Source organism: Lichtheimia ornata (genome assembly GCF_029851405.1).
Source record: "Lichtheimia ornata isolate CBS 291.66 chromosome Unknown scaffold00005, whole genome shotgun sequence".
In the NCBI taxonomy this organism is placed as follows: domain Eukaryota; kingdom Fungi; phylum Mucoromycota; class Mucoromycetes; order Mucorales; family Lichtheimiaceae; genus Lichtheimia; species Lichtheimia ornata.
In genome coordinates, this window is record NW_026695325.1 from 723,851 (window position 1) to 746,180 (window position 22,330).

Genomic DNA, 22,330 nt, shown 5'->3' on the forward strand with positions numbered 1-22,330 from the left:
TGGAGATGGAAAGTAAGAGGTTGTAGAGAAGAAAGGGAAACGTTGACGCGTCGTTACTGCTTAGCGGACAACGACCACCACCACCCCCCAGTGTTCCGTGGGAATCACAAGTTGCCCCGCATGCATAACGTGGCACAACGACAATTATCCCGTTCTCAGCATGACAGTCATTCAATCCATGCATACTTATTTATTTACTATACACCCACCTTATCCTCTCGTTGTACTTATTCAAAGCCCAAAAATAAGGGAATGACATTGTATTTCAATAAAGGAGGATATCGTTGACAAGAGACAACCATTCATTCATTCATTACGTGTTCATTGTTAAGAGTAAAACGAAGCTTAAATTACATGCTCAAACAGATTTGTATTGGGTCAATGCATTGCTCTATGATGACTCTGTAGGCTCTTTGAATGTTGATTCCTTCTCTGCGGCTTTCACCAAATCTTGAGTCATCTCATCTTTGATGGAGGGCTCTGAATGGGTTGGTGGAGGTGTGGTGTTGGATGAAGTATTCTTGGGCTTGTTGATAGAGTTGTAGATGGACAATGCCTAGAAAAAAAAGTCCATGTGAGTAGACAAGGTATAGCCGCAATCTCCAATTCTTTTTACCTGTGCTACCATGGACGCTGCGTCATTTGCTGATGCAGGAACAATCATGGTTGTACCTTCCTTGGCCATTCTTCCGAATGCATCGACATACTTCTCAGCCACCGTCATAGATACAGCATCCCGGCCATTCATTTGTCCAATGGCCAATGCCACCTTTTCAATACCCTTGGCAGATGCTTGAGCACGAAGCAAGATAGCCTCAGCCTCACCACTAGCCTTGTTGATTTGCTCCGATTTTTCGGCCTCGGATGCCAAGATGGTTGCTTGCTTACGACCCTCGGCAACGTTAATAGCAGCTTGGCGAGCACCTATCCAAAATGGATTAACCTTTTTTGTTCCTTCCCCATGACATGATCCCTCTTTACCTTCGGATTCAAGAATTTGAGCTCGTTTGGTACGTTCAGCAGAAACTTGTTGATGCATGGATTCGACAACCTTTGCAGGAGGATGGATATCACCTAAATTTGCCCATGTGAGTTATATAAAGACACGTGTGGCTTCCATTGCTATCTACTCACGAATCTCGTATCTCAAGCAACGAATGCCCCAGTCATCCGATGCCGAATTGATAGCGTCGACAATGTTGGAATTTAAATGTGCTCGTTCTGCAAGAGTGCGATCCAAAGTCATTTGACCAATTTCAGCACGCATAGTCGTTTGTGCAAGTTGAGTGATGGCAAACTCAGCATCCTCCACTCCATAAGACGCCTATCCAAAATGACAATTCCATTGTCAATACACAATCGTCCAAACCCCCCCTGATGCATTCATTGTACCTTGAAAGGATCCACAATACGGTAATACAATACACCATCAAGTTCAAGGGTTACGTTGTCTGTAAAAATGATTGACCACATATTAGCATCTATTCGTTTTCCTTCCTTTTCCTTAAGACCCTACCTTGTGTGATGGCGCTTTGACTAGGAACTTCAATAGCTGTCTCCTTTAAGCTCTTGACGTACTTGATACGATCGATGATGGGCATCAGGACGTTCAAACCGGGTTCCAGCATACGATGGAATTTGCCCATGCGTTCGACAATCCAAGCTTCTTGTTGAGGGACAAACTTGATAATCTATAGTAGAGCAACGTAAAGTCAATATGAAGGATACCAAACAAAGATTGGATGATATTAGTACCGTGTTCCTCGGTAGTGTTTTGCGTTCCAAACCACCCCAGCCTGAGCCTGAACCAAACTGTGAAGGCGCACCATATGTGTCGTAATCATTGTTGTATCCATAGCCGCTATACGATCGTGTAGCACGTACAAGAGCAGCCTGTGAATCAAGTCAATGAAAGGAATGCTACAACGAGAGGGGGCGTGTGTGCTGCGTAAACTCGTACCGTTGAGATGGTTTTCTGAACCTGGCGGGTCTGTAATGCCAAAGAGTTGCCTCTAATAGAATGTATCGCGACGCGTGATCGTTGAAATGCTTGCATCAGAGTTCGTGGTAGAGATGTGTAAAGAAAGGGGTTATGGTGGTGGACCATCCGTGTTGCTGACGAAATGCAGGACGCCGCGTGACCGCCAGAGCTAAGATTGAGATCAATGCATTGCTCCCACTTCTCCGCTTGCCACCCATTCACTCGCCACACGCCCACCACACAATATACATCCTATCGAATTAGCTACATCTTATACATTGATAATAGCAAAACACCCTTATTGTATCATAAACAAGGTCCTTGATATCCATGATTGTTTACGTTATATGGACCCTTCCTCATCTTACATTTCACAAAAAGAACAATACGATGAAGTAAAAAAAAGAAATACGACTTACATGATTGGTGGTCCTTCTGTTTCATTGTGCAGTGGATCATTGTGTGACATGCAGCCAACTCCAATGCGTTAGATAAAGCATGCAACATCGTACGATGACGCTGCTATTTCATATTTCTCATTGACATGTGAAAAATTGATCCAATGCATTGTCAAATAACAGCTCTCGCTTTCTAACAATGATGAATCCTTGAAAACCACAAAGTGATGATCCCATTTGCAAACAATGCATGCTTAAAGACCAAGAAAGATAGCTAACATGTCTTCGGGTAATATAAAAAGGGGAATTGATAATAGAATGATGATGATGGAATGATGCGGGGAAATAAGCGGGGAAGGGTAAACTTCGCGGAGGTTGTTGAGATATGCAGGTGACACGAGGATGAGAAACAGTGAAAGCAATAGTTTATGCGGGGCAACAGCAGCATTTACTATACAAAAAGCAATGATAGCATCATCAGCTACTGATAATCAATATGTAAATGAAGCATGATGAAGTATTACCGAGGTTTGCATTATCGAATGTGGCGTATTCCACATGGGTTCACGGCTATTTGTTGTTGATTGTCAAGCATGCGAAAATTGCTGACATAGCGAAAAGGCTCCACAAGTGAATTAGTAAAGCGATTTGCATTTTTTGAACGACCGCTTTCTATATAAACCGATGTTACCCAGCTTTTGCCGTCAGACTTCACCTTCCCTTCCTCTTCTCTTCATCGATGACTTCATTCAATAACAATACTCCAACAAAGTTCCCTGCAGTTGGTCCCGCTCCTCCCAATGGCGACTTGCTTTTGGCCAATGAGCGTGCCAAGGCCTCATTCGACGTCAAGGAGATGTCAAAGTTTATGTACACCGAGGAATACCTCAACAAAATGTACAAGGTGCTTGAAGTCCTCGAGTCTGAACCTGCCTTTGACAAGTCCAATCGATACCACGAGAGTCGTCCTGAAAAGATTGCTTCCTCTCTTTGGAAGGATAAGCGTCTTGTTGACTTGCAAAAGTAAGATCCCTTTATTTACACGTGATAGCATAATACTAACTACTACGACTACTGCTACCATTACTTAGGGAGCACAATTGGGATGAGACCGATGTTTCTATTGCCAACTTTTTGTATGATCAATCGACCCCAGTAAGTGTTTCATGGATGTATAAAAGGAGATTGAGCTATCCCATATTCACATGTCATTTTAGTTTACCTTGCATTACAACATGTTTATTCCCACTTTGAAGAATCAAACCACCGACGAGCAAAAGAAGTTATTCCTTGAGCCCGCTTTGAAGCATCACATCATTGGTTGTTACGCACAAACTGAGGTAAAAATAGGGGAAGGGGCTTTGTTGCAGTAAGGTGATCATGATTGGCTGACTAAGTATGATGATGCCTTATCAGATCGGACACGGCTCCAATGTTCAAGGTTTGGAGACTACGGCAACTTACATCAACGAGACCAATGAGTTCGAGCTCCACTCCCCATCTCTTACTGCTGCCAAATGGTGGATCGGTGGTCTTGGCAAGGCTGCTAACCATGCTATTGTCATGGCTCGTCTTATTCTCAACGGCAAAGACTTTGGTCCTCATCCATTCTGTGTCCAAATCCGTAGCCTCGTGGATCATCGCCCTCTCAAGGGTATCACTGTGGGTGATATCGGTCCTAAGTTTGGTTTCAACTCTGTCGACAATGGCTTCATCATGTTTGATCATTATCGTATCCCCCATGTTGCCTTCCTTGCCAAGTATTCCAAGGTGGTCCCAGGATCTGGCGAATACATCAAGCCTCCAAATGCCAAACTTTCTTATGGTACCATGGTGTTTGTTCGTGCACACATTGTTCTTGGTAAGTGTCTTTCTTTTTGTTTCATAAGATGTTGTATTAACATGGTGACTATGTAGGTGCTCGCATGGCTATTGCAAGAGCTGCTACTGTTGCCGTTCGCTACTCTGCCATCCGTCGTCAATTTGTGGATGCAGCTAACCCTCGCAAGTGGGATAACAAGGTTATTGAAACATCCGTCCTCGATTATACCATGCAGCAATACCGTCTCTTGCCAATGATTGCCACTGCTTATGCATGCTTCTTCACTGGACGTGACATGATTCGCCTCTACAACCGCAACCAAGAAGAAATGGCCAAGGGCAACTTTGATTTGCTTGCCGATCTCCATGCAAGCTCTTCAGGCTTAAAGTCCTTGGTAACCACAATGTCAGCAGCTGCTATTGAAGATGCTCGTCGTGCATGCGGTGGTCATGGCTACAGCTTGTTCTCTGGTCTCGGTCAATTTTATCAAGATTACTTGCCCAATGTCACTGTAAGTATACCATGAAAGGGATGTAATGTATCATGATGATTGACGTTTGTATTTCTCTAGTGGGAAGGTGACAACTATATCTTGACCCAACAAACTGCACGCTACATCTTGAAGACCCTCCGCAACGTTGTTGCTGGCAAGGCTACTCAATCTGAACACAACCACACAATCAACTACTTGCTCCAATACCTTGAGAATCCCAAGGCAAAGTGCCCTGCACAAACAGCTGCCGATTTCTTGAACCCCGAATTGATCCTTGCAGCATTTGGCTTCCGTGCTGCTTACCTTGCTGCTAAGCTTGCTGAACAAATTGATCATCAAGGCCGTTCTTGGAACTCAGTCCTCGTTGAGATCAACCGTGTCTCACGTGCTCATTGTCAATTTATGCTTGTTCGCACCTTCATTGTATCTTTGCAAAATGATGAGGCTCTTTCTAAGCCTGAAAACCGCTCCATGCTCAAGGTTTTGCGCACTCTTGCCGCACTTTTCGCTTTGCACACGATGGAACAAGAGCTTGCAGAATTCTTGACTTCTGGTTACCTTTCTTCTGAACAAGCTGCCATGGTCAAGGATCAAGTTATTACCTTGCTTGAACAAGTTCGCCCTGATGCTGTCTCCCTTGTTGATGCTTTTGCTTTGCCCGACTACTACTTAAACTCTGCCCTTGGTCGTTACGATGGTAATGTATATCAAGCCTATACCAAGATGGCTGAGAATGAGCCACTCAACAAGACTTTGGTGGTGGATGGCTATGAGCAATACATCAAGCCCCTTGTTCATGATGGCCTTAGCGCTGATGGTACCACCCATGCCGCCAAGCTGTAAAGTAAAACACTATGTACGATTCCTCTCCTCCTACATCTTCCCTCTTTCCTCTTCCTAATGGTCCACCATGTCTATATACATTTCCTTTCCTGCCTACTATTATCATTTGTACCATTACGCTTCTATAGAATTTAGATTGTCCACAGACTCAACAGCTTGTGAGCCTGGTAGATTATCGCTGAAATATAGAACAGCCGATTCCTTTTTTTATCATTCAGTTTATGTTGCTTAGTAACTTCTCTTTAGTAGTATGCATCATGCTGTGGGAAGGTTACGATGGTTTGGGAGCACCTGTTATTGAGAGAACGAGTATAGCTAATAATTGAATGGAGCTATCTTCACAAGGGATCCAATTTAAATTTGATGAGATCGCTTCGCTTTATACAAAAGAAAGTAGTCATGGGATTATCATGCAAGTGAAAATCGTAGAGTGGGATCAAGTGGAGCGGGAGAATAAGGCACCAGCTACAAGTGGCTTAGTGGGATGGAGACGCAAAATTTGCCCTGCCTTGGTCGACAGCAAGGGCTCCTCCTCTTTTGCTGCACAATGGAAAACTCTGAAGGCCAACTCGTTGATTTGTACATTCCTCGCAAGTGGTTAGTTAATGTCTGACGAGAATGAGAGATACAAAAGCGTACAGATAAAGCTGATACCTTGCCAGCTCTGCCACCAACCGCCTTATCACTGCCAAGGACCACGCTTCCGTTCAGCTTAACGTTGGCGACGTCAACGCCGAGGGTCGTTTGACTGGCAGCTTCATTACCTACGCCTTGAGCGGTTTCGTTCGCCGTAACGCTGAAGCTGATGATAGCATCAACCGTTTGGCCACTGAGGATGGTTGTAAGTGCAACATTCCCATGTTTTATATATACACACACACACCTAAGCACGAAAATCCTGACGATCGTATTATCCACACTTTTATAGACCTCAAGAACGTCTTCTCGTACCAACAGTAAAATGCATCTCGATGATGATGACGTTGTTGTTGAATAAACGCACATATACAAACACGCACACTAGCAATCCAAGTCTCTTTTCCATTTAATGATACAGTAATGCAATCGTAACTTGGTATCCTATCCTATTTTTTCTTCTTGTTCTTCTTGTTCTTTTGTTGCGGTTTGGGTGATGAAGACGCTGGGACAGCTTCAGGTTGTGAGGTGGCGGCGGGAGGGGGAATAGTAGGCTCTATAGACACAAAATGCCATCTTCAATATCCATTGTCCATATCTATCCACCCCAAGCTTCATGCGACTCTTCCTGTATCATACCTTCTAATACTCGGTTTTGCATTTTGCACATGAGGTTGAGATTCATTCTGGTAAACCTCTTGAGATCCGTTGCCTGGTTCGTCTTGTATTTGACAATCTATGGTATCAATGCCAAGGTCAGCGTATCCAGGCGATCGTCAAGTAAAGGAATCCACATGGCAACGTACCTTTCGATCGTCAGTAACTTTGAGAATTAGCTCCCCATCCGAGTGACGGAAACGAGAAACGTAGCGCGTCTGTTCATATGAAAAATAGGGCCCCAATGAGTACTCAATGGAAGGTGATGGCTATTCGCATTGCTCTCTTGCGTCGTTACCCTTTCTGGTGAAGTCGTATAAAGCTCCTCGACTGCCTTTTGGAACTCATCCCAGTTGCTGATGTACATTGTGGAAGCTGCAACGTCAAGGTGAGTGTGGACAAAGTCGCTGATTGCTGATGGCGCCCAAATTTGTCACCGACTCAGGGCTTTTGTGTGTAGTAGACAATCTCTCGCCCAGTCATCATTGCTACAAATTAAGATCTTTTACATAAAATGATAGCTCATATTCCTGCTTTTGTTATCAAGACCATTAATAAAGAGAAGATGTTAAAGCGTACCTTACTAGCATAGTGGCGGTTGTGTGATTGGCCTACTGCATTCATTACAACAAGGATGCTTTCAATGTTCAAAGTTGAGCTTATCCAAATTTAGATCTACAATACAAGGATGGGTCAAGTCCCTTTGTTAGTATCCAGCTACGTACTCAGTACATGAAAGACCTATGCCTTGCGTATAACATTATTCATGGCCCGGATTACATAATGAACACCACATCATATGATCGTGTAAAAGATAACATGCATGAGCAAAAATGGGTTGTGTGCATGAGTACAAATCATCTGCATGAAAAAATCAGCCCATCTGGCGTGATCAGATGTCCATGAATAGTATGCTTTACCGATAAGCAATGGCATGTCAATTGCTTGCATCGTATTTCGAGGGTCGATATAGAAGAACCAGGTCTTTTACCGTGGGAAACCAAAGACTAAATGAAGACCTTGACTCGGTATTATAAGGATCGATAATTGTTCCAACAAGAAATCATCCACGTACTTTTGCATGTTGATGTCAAGGATGATTATCAGTATGATTATCGTACATGTGATATCACCATCCTCTCTCTCCCCGTAGACTATAGTGCATCGCAACAACGCATCATCATGCCACCATTGTCCCCAGCTACTTCGGAGTTGCTAGGAAACCATTGAATAGAAATCATATCAGTTACACTCGCTTTTCTCACTCACTCTCTTTTTGTCCAACTGCCAATGTCTACAAGTAAATGTCCAGGAACAATGGTTCACTTTATTGCAATGCTAACATTGGGTATTCTAAATTACTTTTGAAGCGGTGGAAATACGTATTGCGTGTGTTGTAAGTGTGTGTGGGAGGGGTGTCGAGTCAACTAGGAATGGATCGCTTGACGCATAATGTTCCTTTACACAAGATGGTGGGTCTTCCTGCTCGTGGCAAAACATACCTCGCCAAGAAAAGTAAGTCGAATAGAACAAAGGGGTTCAAGTACTCGAGTGGTGGGATAGGGTTGTGGGGAGGGAGTGCTATCATGAATCATGTTGTGTTCCACGGCATTCTTTTTACATTTTCCTTTCTAACGCATCCAGGCAAGTCCAACGCTATCTGCGATGGTTAGGAATTGACACTGAGATATTCAATGTGGGATGCGAACGACAAAAACTGGCGAATCGGATCGATCACACCTTTTTCGACTTTCACAACGCAAATGGAATGAGTCAACGTGAGCAAGCAGCAGAAGCAACGTTAACAGCCATGATGGATTGGTTCGATGAAGGGAAAGGAACGGTGGCTATTTATGATGGCACCAATTGTACACGAGCACGAAGGACATGGATACACAAGCAACTCGCATCACGAGGGATTGAAGTGCTCTTTATCGAATCCATATGCCAAGATGAAAGCATCATTCAAAGCAACATCCAAGATATCATATCCAAGAACCCTGATTACCACGACATGGACCCTGCTGTTGCCGAAGCCGATTTCAAACAACGTGTCAAGCATTACGAGGAGATGTATGAGACCATTACAGAAGATCACCTGACCTATCTAAAGATCATCGACGCCAATCAGCAATGTATCATCAATCTTGTTCGAGGCTACCTTGAAAGTCGCATTGTCTACTTTTTGATGAATGTCAAAATCCGTCCCAAGAGCATTTGGTTTAGTCGAGTAAGTGAAAAGGAGGTTCTATGGATGATGACAGGATCATTTATCACTTTCTTTTCAGCATGGCGAGTCGCAGTTCAATGTGGAAGACAAGATTGGTGGTGATGCTGATTTATCATCCAGAGGACAAATGTACGCCGCTCGTCTACCTGATTTGATCAAGGAGCATGTTGGGGATCGGTCATTGACCGTATGGACATCATCAATGAAGCGAACAATACAAACAGCCAGCCATCTTCCATATCCCAAGAAATCGTGGAAAGCATTGGATGAATTGAATACAGGTGTTTGTGATGGGATGACCTATGCAGAAATCGAGGTATGTAAGGATGCAGAAAAATGGTTTACATATATTAACGCGTATGCCTATAGGAGAAGTATCCAGAAGATTTTGCACGTCGTGATGAGGATAAATTCAATTATCGATATAGAGGTGGTGAGGCAAGTACAATGTGGACACTTGTATTAAGGTATATGGTTGGGAAGCTAAATCGTGTTTTGTAGAGCTACCGTGATCTTGTTCTTCGAGTGGAGCCAATTATCATGGAGCTTGAACGACATGACAACATTCTATTAGTGGCGCATCAAGCAACACTTCGATGTATCTTTGCCTACTTTCTCGATGTTGGACATGATGAATTACCTTATATCAAAGTTCCTCTACATACGCTGATCGAGTTGATACCCAATGCACATGGCTGCGAAAAGCATTATTACAGAGGTAATGAGGAATGGGATACGCGCATGGATTCATTGGCTGACATGATGATCTATAAATACATAGGCAATATTGAAGCTGTGGATACGTTTAGACCCAAGGGTGATCGTGTGACTAAGCTAAAGGATACAGATGCTAGCAATGCAGGTGCCATTGGTGAAATTGCTGATGCCAAAAACCCAATCTTGCCACTAAGTCCTAAGCTATACCCGAAGAGATTGAAAGAATCCACTACACATTAGAGAGCATCAACTACCTCTTTTTTATTTGTCGTTAATGAAAACATGCCAAAAGTTTATATCAATGAATGGTTGAATAGTCTAATGGATAAGCTATATGGGAATCAAATGAGTAAAAGAACAATGAAAAGGATATAGACATTACTTACCATTACCCCTAGATTCACCACTTGGATATACGCGTCTTGCATTTTGTCTGAAGGATCGAGGACGAGGGAGTTCAGCAATGCTTTTAAAAGTGAAACGACCACCACTTTCTGTAGCAGGTGGTTCTTTGATGGTGGATGCTCTCTTTGTAGATATTTTCCATGCAGGTGTGGCTGGAGATACAGGTGATCTTGTGATAGGTGGTGGTGGTGGCCTTGTTGGAGAAGATGTTCCAATAGGTGCTGATGAAGGTGCTGGTGGAGGAGGTGGAGGAGGTGGTGGCGGTGGTGGTGGTGCAGCAGGTGATGATGGACCAAAAGAGGATGTTGATGAAGAGCGTTTTCTTCCAGGTGGTAAAGGTGGAGGAATACCCAATGTTGATGATGGTTTAGGAGCAGTAGGAATTGGAGGCACAGCACGAGATGGACTTGCTCTACCTGTGGTAGTCGAAGGTGCACTTGGAAGTTGACGTGAAGGACTACCTACTGTAGGAGGAGGAGGTGGCACAGCACGTGGTGGTGTCGGAGGTACAGGTCGTTGTGGAGTACTACTAGATCTCGTTCTTCCTGGCATAGGAGGTGCCAATGATGGTGGTTTAGGTGAATGGGTTGCTGATGAAACTCCTGGTGGTGGTGGTGGAGGTGGAGGAGGAGGTGGAGGTGGAGATGCATTTGATGATGGTGCTGATGATGGTGGTGGAGGAGGTGGTGGAGGAGGTGGTGGTGGTGGTGCTGCAGCTGCTGATGGACTACGTCCTGGAATAGGCGGTGGTGATTTAAATGATCGAGGAAGTGTTTGACTTGGCTTATTGAAAGTAGCCGAGGGTCGTATCGAAGGTGGACTTGGTGCTGATGGAGTAGGCGTAGGCGTATCTACACGTACACAATGCTCTTAGTAATCAGCCTTATCATACCAAAGCCCTCATATTTACCTTGTCCTCTACCAGTAGACACTGCAGCCCCCCTTGTCTTGCGCAACGTTGGCATTCCATTAGCAAACAATCCTCCAAGCTGTGGTCCACCTCCTAGCGATGGAGCTGCTGCTGAACCTCCACCTGCACTTGCACTTGCACCACCACCGGGAACAGGAGGTCTTGCAATACTGGGACCAGATGATGATGGGCCACTCGACTTGGCATCTGTAACATAATGCGTAAGTCTCGTCTCGAGAATACCTCTTTACCAACACCACTTACTCCCAATCAATGGAGCCGATCTATCATTGGTAACCGCCTTTCTTAGTTTCTTGCCATTCTGGATGTCTTTGAGTAGACTGGAATCCATTTTAGTTAAAGAGAGACAACCTCGAGACCAGCATAATACTTTCTTTTACGGCAGCTTTTGTATCGCCGACCACACACACATTGCTTGGCAAGGGTACATGATCACTCACTGTTGTCTAAGAAACTTGTTCCGAGTAGTATAAAGGATCTCTAAATGATAATAAACCATTCATTGTCACCCACATAATGACCATGCCCATTATCCTCGCTCCTTTGCCATTACTTATCCATAAATACACCCCATCATTGTTCTATCGTTGTCGCCGCATGTTTACCATTTGATATGAGCAAGAGCGCTTGTTGGGATCATAGCAACATTGGTTGCTTGGCAACCAAATCCATACAATGACAACAGCAGCACCACCACCCACCAACTTGCCAACTCCCGTTCTCATGATATCATATGCAGAGGAACAATGAAAGCGCACTGGCTTAAAAGATAAAAGCATCATGTATTGTTAATGCCGAAAACATGAGATGTCCCGTTGTGTCCACTTTCAGGCATACCAAGTTTGGATTTAAATTAGTAAACATGCTTTTGTGAATGTTACCACCTGCATGGTGTACACGTTAGAACATTTATCAAGAAGAATGAAGGACCATCTTGTGAACAATGAGCAAACAGGAGGGATGTATTATAAATGGGTATGATCCAATGCTTCATTTATATGCATATGGATGGAACATTTGCAATGACATGGTTATAACAAAAGGGATGTTTATTGATGAGTGGATGGATTATGCTTGTCAGCAACACAAGTGAGATTCAAAATGGTGTCAAACAAGCGCGCATTATGCTGGCGGTCCTTTATCTTCCTCCTTCCGCAGTAATACACATGGCAGGGAAAACAGCAAGTAAGCTTTACGACCCCCAGGTTTAGATCTCGATCGCTGATTATGCATAGAGAAACGCGCCTTCAATAAACCAAACACCAACCAGGTCGATTCAGTAAAGGAGACCACACCTGCCAACAAACGGCCCAAACGCGCAGCAGCAAAACGCAAGGAAACCAATGCCGAGGCCGAGGCAATCAGCGACTCTGACAATGACTCCCAACAACAAGTGGATCGCAAAGATCGTGGCAAGGCTGTTACTAGTGCTGATGATATGAAGCCTGGTCGTATCAAGATACCTCGTCCTAAAGGGTCGCCTTTTGCAGATGCATTATCACCCGATGTGCTCCAGTTTATGAGTGAGTTGAGAGAAAACAACCACCGAGACTTTATGCGAGTGAACGAGGTATGTGACATCATGTTCTATGTATCCTCTTATATGTATACTAATGATCATATTAGAAACGATGGCATTCAACGCGCAAGGATTTTATCGATTTTATTGGGATGGTGATTGAGCAATTGCATGAGATAGACCCTACGATATTGGTGGAAGAACCTCGACAAGCAGTATACAGGCAAAAGTAAGTTAAAAAAGATAAGGGATTTGAGAGATAGATGGATTAACTTTGGTACAACAACAGCCGGGATTTGCGATTCACGAATGACCTTCGACCTTATAAGACACATCTTTCAGCATCATTCTCACGTGGAGGGAAGAAATCGCCATTTGCAGGCTATCATATATCCATCAGCCCTGGTGATAATTCGTTTGTGGCAGCAGGGATTTGGCAACCAAGTCCGGATCGTTTGGCTCGTTTACGGGAGGGAATTATTGAGAATGCCAGCCTGATGCGTGAAGCGTTGACGATACCGGCAATGAAAGAAGTTTTCGGCAAGGACGGACTCGATGTATTGGAAACCACTGACAAGCTCAAGGTGGCTCCTAAAAACATTCCACGCGATCATCCCGAGATAGAGATGTTGCGTTATAAGAGCATGGTTATTACAAAGCAATTCACGGATGAGGAAATAGTATCAGCTGGTTGCCTTGATCGTTTATTGGATGTATTTGAAGCATTAGTTCCATTTGTTGCTGTTTTGAATTCTTGGACAGGCTAAAGAGTAATAAATTCAAAGTGTGTTACACAGCAAATGTAAATGGGTCAGTGCGTTGTTTCTCATGAGCGGCGGGTTTACGCGTTTTAAGTGGTGCACAGATATGGGGGATAGAAAAAGGTTTATAGTCAACAGGTCAACTGACCCACCAGCATCTTCCCTCCTTCATTTCAACGATGATTATCCTTTTCGCCTTCCTTTCACCTATTAACCCCACAACATGGCGTTTTCCGGTAACCCCAATTCTTCAGCACATCAGCATCAGCAATCATCCATGTATCAACAACAAGCATCTTCGCATCATATGCGTGGCCCTTTTGAAACCAATCCTAATTCGAATATGATGTATGATTATCACGCTACCAACAAGATGCATAGAGGTTCAATGAATGGACTACGACAAAAGCTACGTGAAGCAGCAGGGTTTCCTTTACGTGATCAACACCAAAACACTGGTGGCAATAGCAACAACAACAACAACGGCATCCATTCAGGAGCAGGAGCAGGGCAATATGGGAATACGAGTATCGGACGTGGTGGAGGTTCAGGCAACGGAAAAGATTATCGGAATAACAACATGAACGACCCGGGTTTTCGTGGTTCACATCAGAGGAGTTCATCCTACTACAACCAAGATGGAGGCACAAATTCGTCATATGGGCTACACCAACCGCCACCACGTTTCTCTCACCAAAGCTTTCCCCAATCATCAATGATGGCGCAGTATCCACAACAACCTATCATGCCAAGAGGTGGTCTTTATGAGCCTAATATTGGACCAATGATGGGACGTTACAACAACATGATGATGCATCAGCAACAACCACCTATGATGTATCCCCAGCAGTATCAGAGTAGTCTTGCAGACCCAATGATGGGAATGGGAATGGGAATGGGAATGATGGGATCGATGCCAATGCCTGAACCATATCTCAATCCATATCAACCAATGCAATCATCCATGTACAATCAACACCCAATGATGATGATGTCTTCTTCATATAACAGCTACAACCCAATGGGCCCTATGGTACCTGACCAAGGAATGTTTCCTGGTGCCATGCCATATGGGAGCTATCCATCAAGTTATCAAAGCATGCCTTATAGTAACAGGTTTTCATCCGGATTCTGGTGACATGGATCGTTTATGTATTATGATAATAAAAGACTACTCTTAGACATCTGCATAATTTATCTCGGCCAGCCGCTGTTACACAAAATGGCAAGCACTCATCTTCTTACACTTCCAGCTCTCTTTCGTTACACCCGTCTTCCTTTATCCACTCCACTTTTTCCTTGCTTTATCCAACCCCTCATTTCTTCCTTGATTTGCGACCTCTGAAACATATACTTTCATGGATAGCCAACTCATCAAAACAGGTTCGTGGATGAAAAGGAACGTGCCTCTTTTCGCTCGGCATCTCATGTCAACATGGTCAACTAGTCAACAAGCTTCAGGATGCTTTCGCTACTGTTGGCGTGCACAACCCTGTCGATCTCCCTCAAATCACGGTGATTGGTTCGCAATCGAGTGGTAAAAGCTCTGTCTTGGAGAATATTGTCGGTCGCGACTTTTTGCCAAGAGGCACGGGTATCGTCACCAGGCGTCCTTTGGTACTATAACGTAACACGTCCCTTCTTGACAGCATCGATACTCATACCTCTTTTCTTATCAAGGTACTACAACTTATCAATCGCCCTGCTCCTGAGAAGCCATCCAGTCCCAACGGCAAAAATGAAGAATCAGCTGATGAATGGGGAGAGTTTCTACATTTACCTGGTCAAAAGTTCTATGACTTCAACAAGATACGTGAAGAGATTGTTCGTGATACAGAGCTAAAGACTGGAAAGAATCTTGGTAAGTTGCTTCAATGTAAAAGGATGGGCAATGGAACTTATTTACGCGTGTATGGTAGGCATTTCTCCACAACCCATCAACTTGCGTATCTTTTCGCCCAATGTCTTGACTCTTACTATGGTGGATTTGCCTGGTCTTACCAAGGTGCCAGTGGGTGATCAACCAAAGGACATCGAGAAGCAGATTCGCGAGATGATCTTGAAATACATCACCAAGCCCAACGCGATTATCTTGGCTGTTACTGCTGCCAATACAGATTTGGCCAATTCGGATGGTTTGAAGCTTGCTCGAGAAGTTGATCCTGAAGGCTTGAGGACGATTGGTGTTTTGACAAAAGTGGATCTCATGGATCAAGGCACCGATGTGATTGATATCTTGGCAGGTAGAATGATTCCATTAAGGCTTGGTAAGTGTGTCGGACAATGTTGTTTGGCTTGGCATTTGCAGGTATATTGATAAACCATGATCCAACAGGTTATGTCCCCGTGATCAATCGTGGTCAACGTGATATCGAATCCAACAAGTCCATCGCCAAAGCTTTGCAATCCGAACGCGAATTTTTCGAGAACCATCCCTCCTATAGGAGCAAGGCACAATATTGTGGTACACCCTTCCTGGCACGCAAGTTGAATATGGTATGTATGCTCTTCTTTGCAAATGTGGATCATTCATACATGTACCCATTCCTCATCATAGATCCTCATGCATCATATCAAAAACACATTGCCCGAGATCAAATCCAAGATTCAGACCGCCCTTGCAAAGTATCAACAAGAATTGCTTCAATTGGGTGATCCTCTCAACGACAATCATGCCAGCATGGTGCTCAACATCGTCACCGAGTTTTGCAATGAATTCAGGACTATCATTGATGGCAATGCAAACGATCTTTCAAGCTTTGAATTGTCAGGAGGTGCACGCATCAGCTTTGTTTTCCACGAGCTTTATTCCAATGGTGTCAAAACAATTGATCCTTTTGATCAAGTCAAAGATTCTGATATTCGCATGTTCCTTTACAACTCTGCGGTAATATACCTACTTGGATGCTATATCAATCATGTGCTCTTATACGTGTTTTGGATTATAGGGTTCTTCACCTTCATTATTTGTGGGCACAACAGCATTCGAAGTCATTGTCAAGCAACAAGTGAAGAGATTAGAGGAGCCAAGTCTCAAGTGTATTTCGATGGTGTATGATGAGCTTGTACGGATCTTGGGTCAGCTTTTGAACAAACAGGTATTGGTTTTTACTTTTGATCTACCCAAAAAGAAGTCCATCATACTCATGCTGCCCTATAGTTCTTCAAGCGCTTCCCTGCTCTCAAGGAACGATTCTACCATGTCGTACTCGCTTTCTTCAAAAAGGCAATGACACCTACCAATAAGCTTGTCAGCGATCTTGTGGCGTAAGTTTTGAAGATTGTACACAAAAGGGGATGGCTATTCATATTAAAAGATAGGATGGAAGCTTGCTATATCAACACGGCACATCCGGACTTTTTAAATGGTCACCAAGCTATTGCTATTGTGAATGAACAACTACATCCAAAGAGCCAGTCGGGACCAGATCATGAAGTACCCACATCCAAACAAGGTCGTCACCATCATTCGTCGCAATCTCAACAACAACAGCCACAGCTGAATGCATTGCAAACGAGCAACTCAATGTCGACCCATATGGATAACAGCGAAGGCAATTCCTTCTTTGGTAGCTTTTTCTCGGGATCCAAAAAGACGAAAAAGTCTGCTGCTGCATCGATGGAAGCTGTGAGTATGCGAATACAATGGATGGAGCGAGGTATGGTACTGACTACATCATTTTTATTGAAAGCCACCACCGACACTCAAGGCTACAGGCGAATTGTCTGAGAGAGATCATATGGAAATTGAAGTCATCAGTGAGTTGTCAACTTGTTCGGCATGGGATTTTATCTAATTGCTTTCGATGCATTAGAGCTGTTGATCCAATCATACTTCAACATTGTCAAGCGCACAATGATCGATATGGTGCCCAAGGCTGTCATGCTCAATCTGGTCGCCCGTGCTAAAAAGGAGCTTCAGCAAGAGTTGCTTTCCGAGTTATACAAATCCGATATCCTGGATGATCTTTTGCAAGAATCAGAACATACCCAACAGCGTCGTAAGGAATGCAAGAAGATGATCGAGGTAAATATTGGGTGGGATCATGATGATTATATACAGCTATCTGACATGAGATTTATAGGCACTTCAAAAGGCAGATGAAATCGTGGCTTCTGTTTAATGGTCTCATTGACTCAAATCTATCACTTGTGTATTTAGGGGGTATAGCTGCTCCATACAAATATATATTTATCATGATATACATTGGTATCCATTGTTTTGTTTCCACATTGGTTGTTGCTCATGATGGGAAGTGGAGGGAGGATCACTCGTGTTGAAAATGGCTGCACCGCAGATAACCAAAATGTATGCAACGGGATAAAAGGGAGGCATCTAATAACAACAACAACCCATCCTCGTATGTTAATGCAACTGCACTGTTCCATTTTGCTCCATTTCACATTACCTGCGCTTCCAAGAATACTAGGCTGGCCAACAAAGAATAAAAGTTGGATGTCATGAGACTCATACTTAGGAAAGTAGCATTGGTCATTCGATAGAGAGTGGGTCCCAATGAGTACATGCATGATAGGCATATAACGTATATGGAAATTAGGCCAGCTACACGACTTGTTTTTAGTTGTGTGGCGATTTACCTAGTATTATGATCCAATCATACCTATTTCCCAACGCCACTCGATGGATACCAGGGATTCATGCTCAAAGACAAGCCTACATACACGTGAATTACTTAGCATCACCCGCATTTCGAATGTATGAATGTCATCCACTTACGCTTGCAATCCACTTAATATGGAACCCCACATTCCTGCACGGGTCAAAAATTGTTCAGTTGTACAACGGTTCACCAGATATTCTTCTGTCACATTGCTGACGGCATATAGCGTTGCACTCGTCAGCTGTCAGCCAACGTGAGCCAATCATGTAACCATATAAACATAAACAAATGCTGCGCTTACACAAATAAGATCACCGATCCAGCTATGATTACCTATGCTTTGCATGTCAATCACCTTTTCTCTCTAATGCAGTGGTTGGTTGCCTTACTGTTGGTAGTACGATTGTTCATGGTGTCGGCCCATATGAGAGTGAATAATCCGATTAGGCACAATGTGACACCTCCGAAATGGGCGGCATAATAGCGATAGCCAAGGCAGCACATTGAAAGCAGCATAATGCAAGGAAGCGTCCAAGAGGATATAACGAGTGCTGATAATACGGATGTGTTTTTGAATGCGAGTACAGCAAGTATGTTGGCTAATAACAAAATGATTGAGCTTCCACATTGACACTAAGCCTTGTTGTCTTCATGATCACCCACCTTGAACATCTGCAAACGAGAACCCAAAGACTGTTTTTGCTATTGTCAGCACAATGTAATCAACCACTTTAATGAATACTTACAGCTCCATCCTTGTCCTTGTTTCAATTGACGCCAATAGCTTTCGTCTTGTCGGTTACGATATCCATGTATCACAAAGAGCACAATATACGTGAGACAGTTTTGAGTGTAGGGAATGCTGACGCTGTAATGAGTCCAGAGAGCTGATGAAGCAACGCTTGTCCCAGTGATGCACAATGAGAGGATCTGGCCAAGTGCAAGTGGAATGAGCCATTGCACCTTGAATGGTGGCATTTTGCAAGTAAGCTTAAAAAGTAGACAAGGAAATGATTGCTGTATTCACTTTTATAGATGGTATATAGGGAGATCAAGGTGACTGTGCCCGTGATGTCCCCAGCAGCAAGCCCCACATCCTCTACTCACATTACCGAACCCCCATCCTTCAAAGACCCGAGTCTCTAAGCCCGAGAACCCGCTATTAACCACCCGTGTGAAAGTCTATGCACATAATAAACATGCCAATGCCACACTTTTAAGTTGCTTTTGGTCTTCAACCGTAATAGGCCGTTGTTTATGCAACATCATCATTTGCATGAATCATCATGCGTTTTAATACAACACTTGGATACAATCGTAACAGCACCATTTTCATTGTTGATTATCATCTTTATAATGAAACCTCCTTCTTTCTTCAATTAATGGATACTATTATTACAACATACGATCATGGCCCCGTGATGATGTCAAGAAATACTGCCGTATCAAGGGTTCAATTTCATCGACTGGAGCAATTGTTTGTAACCTTCCACGATTGTCGACGCTACGAAAGACCTTGGTCCCTTGGAAAGACTGGATTTTGATATTTGATTTGCGTTCTGGATGATAGTGTGCTTCATCAAATTCTTGAGGAGTCCCCAATATTTTGATAGGTTCATTCTTTTTCTCGCACACGACCTGGAATCCTTTCCCTGCTATCTTTTTGATTGAGATCTTGCCATTGTGGACCAAGCTTGGCCGATAAGAAGAAGCGTTCCATGATGGTGCACTTGTTACTTCAGGCACTCTCGAAGTTGATGATGATGATGATGCAACGCTGGGTACTTGATTCGAGCGTCCTGTTGGTCGTGATGTGGATGCAGGAATCACCTTTGGTACTCTTGAACTTGATGTGGATGATGATGCTACTGGTGGGATGCTACTGGATGATGCTGATGGGCGACTTTGTTGAGATTGGGGCTTTTTGACTGATGATGATGCTGTTGATGATGATAATGAAGGGGTGGAATGCTGTTGTTGTGAAGAGGTATGCTGCTCATCATTCTTTTTATGCTTCTCTCTCTTTCTTTTGCGTTTTGGATTGTGTTGAATGGATTCATTGTGAGTTGCAGGGGCTGGAGCAAGTGATTTCTGATGCTCGACTATCTCATTCATGATGCTCGCTGCTTCATCTGTCATGTATCGCCGTAATTCTTCCCATCGAGTTTGTTGAGAATCAATATGCCATTGAATGCACTGGTTATATGCGTCCTAAAATATCCAAACAATTAGGTTTTGGTTGCATGATTAACAACGGTTGCCATGATACCTCTGCCTCGTGTCGAAACGTTTCTCGGTATAGATGATCACTATCTTTGGGTTTGACGGCTTGACTACTATCATCATCACTCTACAAGTCATGGTCAATTACTAGAATAGACCTGTGGATATCTCTATTACCATATCCATCGGCTCGTACTCCAAGGACATCATTGATTCGGTGTCGTCAAGCAGCTTATCGAACTTTTGCTGATTGTCTCGTAAAAACTTGTCGCCACATGTGAATTCCAACAGTGGATTCGTTTCTTTTGGAGCGTGCAAAGCTTGTCGATCGAGGTGTTGGGCTATGTTGCTGTGCGCTTGCTGTAATTCATAGGCATGGCAACGGATGGCGCGTTCGGTAATGCGTTGGTTTCTTTGTTGAGTAAGCTTGTAAGCGTGGCGTGTTCCACGAAGGGGCGTATCAGGTGCTAAATAGACATCAGGACTATGTAAAGAATAAAAGGAGTGAGCAATGATACATTTAAAGTATACGAGTTGATTACCTAGTCAACGCTTCTTGAGCGTACCAGAAAAGGTTGAGATCCATAAAGAGAGAAACAAGAAAGGAAAATGCAGATTGAAAGATGAAATTATACAGGTGTTGGGTTTTATTGTTGGTAGGAATGAAAATGAAAACGATTTTATGCTACTCGGAGAACACCGGCATTCATCAACTTGCGAATGTTGCTGGCAACTTGAGGGTTCTTCAAATGTTCTTGTGCAGCCTTGGGATCTTGTTGCATTTGTTGAAGAATTTGTTGCATGACAGGATCCATCAAAATACGCTAATTGGGCGTGTCAATGAATTGGGTCAACAATGACCATGCATAAATGATAAGCTTACCTGAACTTCGGGATCTTGTGCTGCACGCTTCAAAGCTTCCTCTTGAGACACATCATCGGAAGCACCACCACCACCAGCCATTGGGTTCATGGCATTGTATGCCTTCATCATTTGTTGTTGGATTTCACGGGCAGACTTGCCATCCTTGTCGTGTTCTTGAGCTTCCTTGAGGACGTCAATAGACTTTTGATATTCCTTCTTTGCAAATTCAACAGCAGCCTTGCGGATATAACCACGTACTATGTAGGATTTTGTTTAATTCATGCACCAACAGCACCCTTTAGACTCCATACTACTTACCAAAAGTGGGATCAAGCTCAATACAACGATTAGCGTCCTTCTCTGCTTCATAGACTGCCATCAACTTGAGATAGCATGCTGCACGATTGGAATAGGGACGCACATCCTTATCGTTACGCTTGATTGCTTCAGTGTATTGCTCAATAGCACCGGGCCTATCATCATGATCCAATGTTCAATCCTTCAATCCTCTTTTCATCCTATTCATGCATCTATCCACTTACCAGTTTTGTTGCTTGAAAAGTGCATTACCCTCTTCACGTGCCTTGTCAGCAAGCTCAGGGTTGAAGTAAGCTGCCTTCTCACGCTCCTTTTGAAGTTTTTGGGTGTCACGCAACTTTTGGAGAGTATCAGGAGTACGATGCTCAGTCAAAGACTTTTCATAAGAGAGGATGGCCTTATCCAATTGATCCAACTTGACATGGGCGTTACCAATACGTTGCAATGCACTGATAGAAATCATAAATATCCCATCCTTTCCATAGATCATCCCTTTTCTTAATCATTGTGCTTACCGTGCAATAAGCTTGTAATCTGCATGGACGCTGCGACCGACCTCGATAGCTTCTTCACAAGTCTTGATGCACTCGTCATACTTTTCTTGCTCGAACAATACAGCTATCGTAACATTATATATATATAAGACTTCCTTGTACTTTCTTCTTTGCTCACAATAAGAAACACATACCAGCCTTGTTGGTGAGAATGGAAATGTTGGTGTCATCGAGAGACCAGGCCTTTTCATAATGAGAGAGAGCCTCTTCGAATTGCTTCTTCTTGTAAGCCTGATTGCCAAGTTCCTTTTCAGCAATGGCTTGTTGCTTGTTATCGTCGGCCATACTGGGAGATATGAATGTGTGTTTGGGAAAAAAAAAGTGAACGTAAACCCCTAAACGAGCTGTCTGTTTT

The 22,330-nt window shown here is 43.5% G+C and overlaps 12 protein-coding genes across 12 annotated transcripts; 6 read left to right on the plus strand and 6 right to left on the minus strand.

Annotated features, from left to right (window-relative positions):
- Window positions 1-391: 391 nt before the first annotated feature.
- On the minus strand, window positions 392-2,056 carry O0I10_002060 (uncharacterized protein; the record flags this gene model as incomplete). The annotated part of the gene is made up of 8 exons (XM_058482148.1): window positions 392-556; window positions 617-924; window positions 982-1,074; window positions 1,135-1,324; window positions 1,393-1,451; window positions 1,517-1,691; window positions 1,756-1,893; window positions 1,961-2,056. 8 exons carry the CDS (start codon window positions 2,054-2,056, stop codon window positions 392-394), a joined length of 1,224 nt encoding a protein of 407 aa, XP_058347279.1.
- A 1,062-nt stretch (window positions 2,057-3,118) lies between these two features.
- On the plus strand, window positions 3,119-5,537 carry O0I10_002061 (uncharacterized protein; the record flags this gene model as incomplete). Its single annotated transcript, XM_058482149.1, has 6 exons — window positions 3,119-3,402; window positions 3,471-3,534; window positions 3,597-3,719; window positions 3,796-4,240; window positions 4,297-4,712; window positions 4,773-5,537. The coding sequence occupies 6 exons, from the start codon at window positions 3,119-3,121 to the stop codon at window positions 5,535-5,537; spliced, it is 2,097 nt and encodes a 698-aa protein (XP_058347280.1).
- Window positions 5,538-6,084: 547 nt separating this feature from the next.
- O0I10_002062 (uncharacterized protein) lies at window positions 6,085-6,497 on the plus strand (the record flags this gene model as incomplete). The annotated part of the gene is made up of 3 exons (XM_058482150.1): window positions 6,085-6,134; window positions 6,200-6,378; window positions 6,466-6,497. The coding sequence occupies 3 exons, from the start codon at window positions 6,085-6,087 to the stop codon at window positions 6,495-6,497; spliced, it is 261 nt and encodes an 86-aa protein (XP_058347281.1).
- A 125-nt stretch (window positions 6,498-6,622) lies between these two features.
- Window positions 6,623-7,197, minus strand: O0I10_002063 (uncharacterized protein; the record flags this gene model as incomplete). Its single annotated transcript, XM_058482151.1, has 4 exons — window positions 6,623-6,729; window positions 6,813-6,909; window positions 6,980-7,048; window positions 7,129-7,197. 4 exons carry the CDS (start codon window positions 7,195-7,197, stop codon window positions 6,623-6,625), a joined length of 342 nt encoding a protein of 113 aa, XP_058347282.1.
- A 1,102-nt stretch (window positions 7,198-8,299) lies between these two features.
- Window positions 8,300-10,017, plus strand: O0I10_002064 (uncharacterized protein; the record flags this gene model as incomplete). Its single annotated transcript, XM_058482152.1, has 6 exons — window positions 8,300-8,345; window positions 8,480-9,060; window positions 9,119-9,376; window positions 9,430-9,498; window positions 9,562-9,778; window positions 9,842-10,017. 6 exons carry the CDS (start codon window positions 8,300-8,302, stop codon window positions 10,015-10,017), a joined length of 1,347 nt encoding a protein of 448 aa, XP_058347283.1.
- Window positions 10,018-10,075: 58 nt separating this feature from the next.
- On the minus strand, window positions 10,076-11,444 carry O0I10_002065 (uncharacterized protein; the record flags this gene model as incomplete). Its single annotated transcript, XM_058482153.1, has 4 exons — window positions 10,076-10,107; window positions 10,164-11,033; window positions 11,093-11,299; window positions 11,357-11,444. 4 exons carry the CDS (start codon window positions 11,442-11,444, stop codon window positions 10,076-10,078), a joined length of 1,197 nt encoding a protein of 398 aa, XP_058347284.1.
- Window positions 11,445-12,279: 835 nt separating this feature from the next.
- On the plus strand, window positions 12,280-13,399 carry O0I10_002066 (uncharacterized protein; the record flags this gene model as incomplete). The annotated part of the gene is made up of 4 exons (XM_058482154.1): window positions 12,280-12,298; window positions 12,349-12,683; window positions 12,740-12,861; window positions 12,922-13,399. The coding sequence occupies 4 exons, from the start codon at window positions 12,280-12,282 to the stop codon at window positions 13,397-13,399; spliced, it is 954 nt and encodes a 317-aa protein (XP_058347285.1).
- A 217-nt stretch (window positions 13,400-13,616) lies between these two features.
- Window positions 13,617-14,531, plus strand: O0I10_002067 (uncharacterized protein; the record flags this gene model as incomplete). Its single annotated transcript, XM_058482155.1, has 1 exon — window positions 13,617-14,531. The coding sequence occupies one exon, from the start codon at window positions 13,617-13,619 to the stop codon at window positions 14,529-14,531; it is 915 nt and encodes a 304-aa protein (XP_058347286.1).
- A 220-nt stretch (window positions 14,532-14,751) lies between these two features.
- Window positions 14,752-17,517, plus strand: O0I10_002068 (uncharacterized protein; the record flags this gene model as incomplete). Its single annotated transcript, XM_058482156.1, has 12 exons — window positions 14,752-14,776; window positions 14,841-15,010; window positions 15,074-15,254; window positions 15,313-15,660; window positions 15,729-15,889; window positions 15,951-16,280; window positions 16,342-16,491; window positions 16,554-16,660; window positions 16,715-17,021; window positions 17,086-17,152; window positions 17,209-17,420; window positions 17,479-17,517. The coding sequence occupies 12 exons, from the start codon at window positions 14,752-14,754 to the stop codon at window positions 17,515-17,517; spliced, it is 2,097 nt and encodes a 698-aa protein (XP_058347287.1).
- Window positions 17,518-17,588: 71 nt separating this feature from the next.
- On the minus strand, window positions 17,589-18,993 carry O0I10_002069 (uncharacterized protein; the record flags this gene model as incomplete). Its single annotated transcript, XM_058482157.1, has 8 exons — window positions 17,589-17,729; window positions 17,803-17,957; window positions 18,016-18,068; window positions 18,132-18,256; window positions 18,317-18,348; window positions 18,405-18,614; window positions 18,679-18,708; window positions 18,762-18,993. The coding sequence occupies 8 exons, from the start codon at window positions 18,991-18,993 to the stop codon at window positions 17,589-17,591; spliced, it is 978 nt and encodes a 325-aa protein (XP_058347288.1).
- A 417-nt stretch (window positions 18,994-19,410) lies between these two features.
- O0I10_002070 (uncharacterized protein) lies at window positions 19,411-20,824 on the minus strand (the record flags this gene model as incomplete). The annotated part of the gene is made up of 4 exons (XM_058482158.1): window positions 19,411-20,226; window positions 20,285-20,365; window positions 20,416-20,722; window positions 20,781-20,824. The coding sequence occupies 4 exons, from the start codon at window positions 20,822-20,824 to the stop codon at window positions 19,411-19,413; spliced, it is 1,248 nt and encodes a 415-aa protein (XP_058347289.1).
- Window positions 20,825-20,918: 94 nt separating this feature from the next.
- O0I10_002071 (uncharacterized protein) lies at window positions 20,919-22,260 on the minus strand (the record flags this gene model as incomplete). Its single annotated transcript, XM_058482159.1, has 6 exons — window positions 20,919-21,062; window positions 21,122-21,360; window positions 21,422-21,576; window positions 21,646-21,870; window positions 21,937-22,039; window positions 22,110-22,260. 6 exons carry the CDS (start codon window positions 22,258-22,260, stop codon window positions 20,919-20,921), a joined length of 1,017 nt encoding a protein of 338 aa, XP_058347290.1.
- Between the last annotated feature and the right edge of the window lie 70 nt (window positions 22,261-22,330).